Source organism: Semicossyphus pulcher, unplaced genomic scaffold (assembly GCF_022749685.1).
Source record: "Semicossyphus pulcher isolate SPU_LCO1_2020_fin unplaced genomic scaffold, fSemPul1.0.p SCAF_5, whole genome shotgun sequence".
NCBI lineage: Eukaryota > Metazoa > Chordata > Actinopteri > Labriformes > Labridae > Semicossyphus > Semicossyphus pulcher.
In genome coordinates, this window is record NW_027211726.1 from 532,501 (window position 1) to 540,000 (window position 7,500).

Here is a 7,500-nt window from a genome sequence, read left to right on the forward strand (position 1 = left end):
TCAGAGGCAGCAAACAGAGACTGATCCTGACCAAGTCCAGGCTCAGTGACCACCGACCGGCTGTAGAAACAGGACGACACCGACAGACACGGCTGCCCAGAGAGGAGCGCGTGTGTGTGATAGAGACAGAGAACTTCCTCCTCCACTGTGACAAGTTTTCTTCAGTAAGAGATTTACACTTCAAACTAATAGAAAATAAAATAACAAACCTCCCAACATTAGCCCCGGACACCGTCTCTTTGAGACCCTCCTCTGCCAAGAGGCTGCGCTCCATCAGGACCAAAACCTCCCGACACAGGACCAGCTTCTTCCCCGCTGTTGCCAGCCTCGTCTACAGTGATGAAGTCTTTTCCTTATTTTTATTGTAGCTCTGTTAATTGTTCTGCTCCAAAAACACCAGAAGCTTTGTGTGTGAACATCCTCAACAAACCTGATTCTGATGATCACGATCCTTTGATCCTTTGAAGTAAATCACTGATCAACATAAACTGCAGTGACTTCACACTTCACATTTAAAGGAGCAACAAGCTAATTTCAGTGTAAAGCTCTTCCTCTTGTTCTAGCTAGCTGATGCTATAAAGCTACACACAGTTAGCGTCACATTAGACACAAGATTTGAAGCCAGGTTAGCACCAAAGCTAGCAGCTTCATGTGTGTTCTTGGTGTCTATGATTTGATGAAGTCTGCCTGATCTGATCTCAGACATGACAACAGGACACGCTAGCAGCAGTTAGCGCTGGAGCTAACGGTCCAGACCTGCTGGTGCATCCTCAGGTTTGATCTGTGTGCTTGATCTGAGACCAAATTTAAAACCTAGGACAGCAGAGGTCAAAGGTCCTGAAATCCTTCCCATCATGCATCTCCCAGCTGATTAGGACCGTCCTCGGGGGGGTCGCTGCCTTGCCCCAGGGCATGCTGGGAACATGGTGATGTTCTCATGGTGGCTATATTTAACTGTGACAGCGGGGACGTTTAATGTTCCCGAACGCAGCTCAGGACGGCACGAGAGTCTGCCGAGGACAGCAAGGGTGTGTGTGTGTGTGTGTGTGTGTGTGTGTGTGTGTGTGTGTGTGTGTGTATGGTGTGTGTGTGTGTGTGTGTGTGTGTGTGTGTGTGTGTATGGTGTGTGTGTGTGTGTCATGTGAACAGAGACTAGCTGCTGTTAGCTCGTGTGTGACGTCAGACTGTAAACACAAACAGCTGGTGGGAAAGAGTTCACATCACAGTCACACAGGTGAGCATCCTGCTGGGACAGTCACAAGATCAGTTGCAGCCAATCATATGAAGGCTGATCCAGGTCGTTGAGCCTTCCTTTCAGAATAAGAGCGCACTGTTATAGTTAGTGAGTCCTGAGAGGGTTAAACACAAACACACGTCACTCTCCGTTATTTTATTATTTATTTATTTTACACAATATCAACAATAATTCATGAAGGTATAAAAATAAACTGAACATTCAAGTGTTCAGATTGAAGTTTGTTTTTACACTTGAACCCTCCTGAGAGCAGAGTCACATGATCCTGGTTCATGTCGTTACAGAATAAAAGTCCTTAATGAAGTTACAGCAGCGTGTGGTAGTGTTAAAGCCTCCTGTGAGGGTCTGAGGTCACAAAACACTGACTTCCTGACGTCTTTAACAAGAGAAGAAGAAGAAGAAGAAGAAGAAGAAGAAGAAGCTCCGTCAGCCGTCCTGAAAGCCGTGAAACGACTCCTGATCGCTCTCACCGTCAAACACCCGACGCAGAGCGGACGGGCTTACTATCAACTTCTCTACATGCTCCCCCATCTTCTCCTCCTCCTCTGCTGGATCCTCCTTCTTCTCCGCCTGCTCCATTTTCTCCTCTATCTCCTCGTCCTCTACCTTCTCCTCCTCCATCACCAGCAGCAGCTCCAGCTCCGGTTCTGGGTCAGGCTCAGGTGGAGGTCCTGACGTCTCCAGAGGCTGAACCAGAGCCTCGGTCAGAGCCCGGATCATCCTCGCCGCCTCCCCTCGCTCCTCCACCTCCTGCAGGCTACACACCGAGGCAAACGACCTGAGGGGCAACAAGGAGTGGGGTTAGCACAAAACCATAGAAGAAGAAACAGAAAGTCAGGACACACTTTAAACTGAGGCTCTAAACTGTCAAAATAAAAGCCCAAAAATGGATTCAAGTCTTTAACTGAGGGGAAACAGGAAGTGTTACCGTGTGTGTGTGTGTATGTGTGTGTGTGTGTGTGTGTGTGTGTGTGTGTGTGTGTGTGTGTGTGTGTGTGTGTGCGTGCGCGTGCATACCTGCGGAGGATCTGAGTCTCTGTGTTTAGGGTGAAACAGACTTCACTGATCCAGCAGGTCAGAGTCAGAACCAGCTGATCCAGAGCCAGAGCATCCAGACCCTCAGAGACCAGCTGAGCCCACCGTACCTGAGAGACCAGGACAGACAGGTGAGACAGGTGAGACAGATCAGCTCAGGTGAGACCGATCAGCTTAGGTAAGCGTACCTGCAGGAAGTCTCTGAGCACAGGTGTGACACAGACGTCGAGCGGCTGCAGGCGGCAGCAGCATCCTGACGGTATGAAGACGACGTCCGTGGACTCGGAGGACAAACTGCCCCTGAACTCGTCCGTCAGGTGACCCCGATGGACGTCCACCATCAGCACAGACTCGCTGTTACACTGAGAGGCCACACGGGGGCGCCACACCTGCACACACACAGAGGAAACTTGAGGTCACATGACCAACAGCAGCTGGGATGTATTTCAGAATAAGAGCGAGAAAATGGACCTTGCTGATCCAGAGGCTGAGGCGTTCCCGGTCGGTGAATCCTTCCTGTCGAGCCTCCAGCAGAACGTTATCGGGGAACCCTTCAGGAACGTGAGACGGGTTTCCTCTGAAGAACAGCAGGGGCGGCAGGAACGTCCCGTCGGACAGAGCGGAGAGGACGACGTCCAACACAGGTTTGTCCTCAGAGGAGCCGAACAGCTGGAGGGCTGAAGGGTTCTGGACGGAGAACAGGTCCGGGTCAATGAAGATGGAGAACTCGTCCATGGAGCCGACACAGTGAGGAGGAACACTGTGGATCTGAGGAGAGACCATCACTATGACAACATGATCAGTTTGATCGATCGGTCCGATCAACATGACGGATTGGGCAGAGACAGATCATTGAACACGTGCGTGACGCTCAGAGGAGAGCAGCTCTGACTGCAGTGAAAATCTGATTTTATTGTTAGCTACTATGCTAACAATGCTAACAAAGGTCATATTTGTGCAACACTAAATAACACAAACACACTAACTGATGGAGACAGCAGAGCAGCAGCTCCTGTGTCCTCTGAGCTTAAATCAGTGTTTTTCTGAATGGAGTCTGGTGTGTGTGCAGAGAGCGATGTAACGTCTGTGTGTGGTTAAAACAATCATCTTCCTCTGTAACAAAAAGGTCTATCTCTGTAGGGATCCTTTCTGTCATGTTGTCACACACTTAGAAGAACAATCTGAGCCTGTCAGTGGAAACAACAAGAACTTTTAGTGGATGACCTTTGACCCATCAAGGATTATGTTGCAGCCATTACAGCCTGTTTCACTGCTGCAGGATGAACACATCTACTGGAGACATTCACACCTGTTTGTACCTGTGAGTCGTTTAGTGATCAGATATTGAAGGAATCCAAAGACATGCAGCAGTAAAGGTAAATCAGTACATTTTGTTGTTCCTGTATGAAGAACTGGTTCTTCCCACTTTAACTCCACAGTAACAAACAGCTCTGACCTGCTCAGAGAGGGTTTGTATGAAGCTGCGGCTCTTGTCCCTGATGTTTCTCGGCAGTCGTCTTCGATGGCGTTGGAGGTCTTCGCTGTTCGTGGGCTGCAGGCTGAGCTCGTGTCTCAGCAGGAAGTCCACCGTCCAGCTGTAACGGTCCTCCAGCTGACTGTCCTCCCCCAGAGCCGTCCTCGCCGTCTGCAGCAGGACGTCTCTGCTCACCTCCAGCTGCTGCTCTCTCTGACTCAGCACCCACATCGCCAGCTTCTCCGTCCTCCACAGCCACTTCCTGTCTGAGAGGCCGCGCTCCTGCTGCCGGATCCACGAGCGGATAGTCCGAGGAGACGTCTGGTACTGTCGGGAGGCCTGAGGGAGGCCGTGACACAGAGAGAAGAGGAGCACGGAGAGCTGGGAGCCCGACAGAGCAGAGACCTGAGGAGGGAGCGGAGGCCGGATGACATCATCACCTCTAACCAGTTATTCACTGACACCGCGGTGTGACGGCTCAGCTGATCAGACAAGAGCTCACTAAACAATGATCACACGCTCACCTGCTCAGGTTGTGGGTGGGGCCCCAGGAACTTGATGGTCATGGCGGGGGGAGAGGAGAGAGGGGAAGGGGAGGCGACAAGTTTGACTGACAGCTGGGCGGAGGTCTGACCAGCAGGGAGGAGGTGGATGGGGATGAAGGCTCCGCCCCCCCGAGCGATGGATGATGTCACACTGGGGGAGGGGCAAAGAGATAAATAGCTAAAAGGAAATAAACAGTCTGAGTCTGACCAACAGCTGGACAGGAAGTGATGTCAGGAGCAGGGAGAAGAAGTCAGAGAAAGGCAGGAAAGACGTGTGACTGCTGCCCCTTCAAATTAAAAGCCTTTATGTGCCTGATATGTTGTTGCAGCTTCCTGGGTCGTTAAAGGCTTTCTGTGTGTGTGTGTGTGTGTGTGTGTGTGTGTGTGTGTGTGTGTGTGTGTGTGTGTGCGTGCTTACCTGTGGGACGTGTTGGTCTGCTGTGCGTCTCCCTTCACTCTGGGCTCTGAAACAGCACAAACATTTACTGGTGAGACGCGCTGCAGCTGAAATATAAAGGCACTGTGGGGAAGCAGCTGGAGCCACGTCACTGATATAAACTTATTTTCCTCTGGCGCCCTCTAGTGTTCACATCATGACAGTGGTTCTGTGGTTCTGTGGTTCTGTGGTCAGAGAGCAGAGCGAACATGGAGCCGTTTTTTCTGCTCATCAGCTCATTACAGAACATCACAGTTAGAGGCAACAGCTTTGATTTATAATGATTAGGATTTTTTACATTTACACAAACATCAAAGAGTCTCTGGAGCCCAGAGAGAGGACGGCCTGAACACCTAAACAGGAAGTGTTGGTGTGCTTGTCCTCCACCTTCAGATGACCTGTTGACACGTGATGACATGTTTCACACACAGACAGAGAACAGAGCAGACGGCTGAGTAAGGGTTCGTATGCAGTCTTTAATATCGGTGTATTTACAGCACTTTGAATCGCAGTTAGCAGGACTAACAGTGAACAGCAGACTCATTTCTTCTACAGGAAGCATACACAGTCTGTTCAGTGACCTCACTCTTCATCCTCAGCACACTCCGTCAGACTCTCCCAGAACAGCCGGCGCTGCAGAGGCATCAGTGGACAGAGGTTTCTCAGGACGTCCGTCTTCTTCTGCCTCCCCACCCCCCTGCCTGCAGGCCGGAGCGGCTCAGGGACGCTCAGACAGGTTTTATTCCTCAGGAAGTCCACAGGTGTGAATTCCTCCTGGTCGTGGGACCATTTCACCCACATGCACCTGGACCCTCTCCTGAACTGGATCTGAGCCAGCTCCGGCAGCGGCGGCGAGCTCTCCAGCTTCCTCCGGGAGTGTCCTTCTTTCCACGCCCGGATGTCGTCGTTCTGCAGCTCCACCACGTCCACGTTCCCAGAGTGAGATGCTTCAATGACCCTCCTGAAGTCCTGGAAATCAAGGACTCGGCCTCCAGGCTGCCTCTGCATCTCTGTCTCCACCCAGTGATGAAAGCATGCAGCACTCATGGAGGTGTGTCCTGGTTCAAAGTACTTCAGCGTGACGTCTTCAGTAAGGCTCCAGCCCTGGTTCACCACAGTGACGAGCGCCGTCAGCAGACACCAGTTCCTGTTCTGAGCCGTGCAGCCGTCCAGCCACAGGACGACGTGCGAGACGTCCGTCTCCCTCTGCAGCGCGCACACATACGCCGACGCCACCTCCACCGCCTTCCTCACAGCCACCCCCTCGTGCCAGATCACAGAGATGCTCTTCTTGTGCCTGCCCACCGCCGCGAACGTCTCATGGAAGGCAGAGATCCGTTTGGTGAGGAGCGCCAGCTTCACTCCGGGCATTCTGGGTAACAGGACGACTCGCTGTAGGTCGACTCTGCGTACAGACAGCTCGTCACCTTGTTCTTTATCTGCATCCTGTTTGTAGTGACGCGCCCCACTCTGTGCTCTCTCCCTGTGCTCCTCCCACCTCCTACAGGTGGAGCAGTCTGGAGGCGGGTTCCAGCCCCAGCCCCGCCCCCGGCCCCGCCCCCGGTTTTGGTGTTGCACCCTCACATGGAGCTCCTGCTGCAGACACAGCTCACAGGGCTCCTCTCCCGGCCGGGTGAAGCTGACGTCGCAGGTTTGCACGGCTTTCTCGAAGCGTTTGAATGAACATTTGTGTTTAGCAGCGAACTCGTCGTACATCAGGCGCACAGACACGTCACTGGGGAGGAACCTGTGATGGTGGGCGTGGTCTCTCCTGTAATGGCTCACTGTGGGGTGAAATGATTCGATGTGTTGGTAGATTTGGTCCAGCTTCACGTTGCTGGCTGTGCCCTGTGTGACCGGGCGCTCTGCGGGGGGCGTTACACTGCTCTCTGGGTGGTACCCCAGAGATGTGAGGAGTAAAGTGTTGCAGACGTCCTGTGACTGACTGAAGATGTCTGTTAGATGGTCAAAGAACAACGTGCTGGAGCTGAGGTCCAGACTTTGAATGTGTTGTTGAGGGACGCAGGAGGAGCTGAGAGCCTCTCTGTCGGTCATGTCCCAGTGCGTGTCCGACACCATCTCCCTCCTGTCCTCTGTTATATTGTCCCAGTGCTCCACCTGACATGCTGGGTCACCTGGTGCCTCCACCTCTGGCTCCCTCTCAGGGCTCTGGTGACGGGTGTCTCTCTCCTCGTCTCCGCTCGACTCAAACATCTCACGAAGCTCATCAGGCGTCTCATCCTCCGGCTCATCGTCCAGGGGAGCAAACGCTTCATCCAATGTCTGATCGTCTGGAGGAGTGAGCTCTGCAACAAGAGACATCTCAGCATTATTATGATACACGTTATTTTAGAGGTGAGCTGACAGCACATCACATGTTTCACTAATGTGTTCAACACGTGAACATTAGAGGAATGACAGGTCAATGAATCAGGTCATTGCTCTGTTTTCTTCATGGTGACTGTTAACGCCACAGACTGCAGGTAAGAGGTGGATGCTGTCCTGAGCATATTGGTACAACAGTATGCAGAGGCATTGTTACCTTTCTATCCTGGTAGTGACCTGTCACTCACAGGTAGCCCCGCCCTAACCCCTCCCCTCTTCCTGGTCTGTGTGACTCTCAATGGGAGCATCAGTGACTAAATGAACATCACGCTGTGTTGAAGAAGACTTGAAACTAGAGACTGAGACCATAAACTCATCAGGAACATGTTTACTGAGGGAATACATCAGGAGAGGAGGAGGAGCATGTTCT

General features: G+C 52.1%; 1 protein-coding gene across 3 annotated transcripts in view; it reads right to left on the bottom strand.

The window, feature by feature from the left end:
- Positions 1-1,415: 1,415 nt before the first annotated feature.
- pogza (pogo transposable element derived with ZNF domain a) overlaps positions 1,416-7,500 on the bottom strand; it is a 15,410-nt gene continuing 9,325 nt past the window's right edge. For 2 of the 3 annotated variants that reach the window (XM_069681921.1, XM_069681920.1), the window contains one exon: positions 5,145-7,051. In XM_069681921.1, coding sequence (XP_069538022.1) covers positions 5,328-7,051 — 1,724 coding nt within the window. In that variant the 3' untranslated portion in view covers positions 5,145-5,327. Of the gene's footprint in view, positions 2,034-2,272; positions 2,401-2,478; positions 2,680-2,761; positions 3,059-3,746; positions 4,170-4,288; positions 4,461-4,727; positions 4,774-5,144; positions 7,052-7,500 lie in introns of those variants that run through there. The other variant, XM_069681922.1, reaches the window with a different exon arrangement.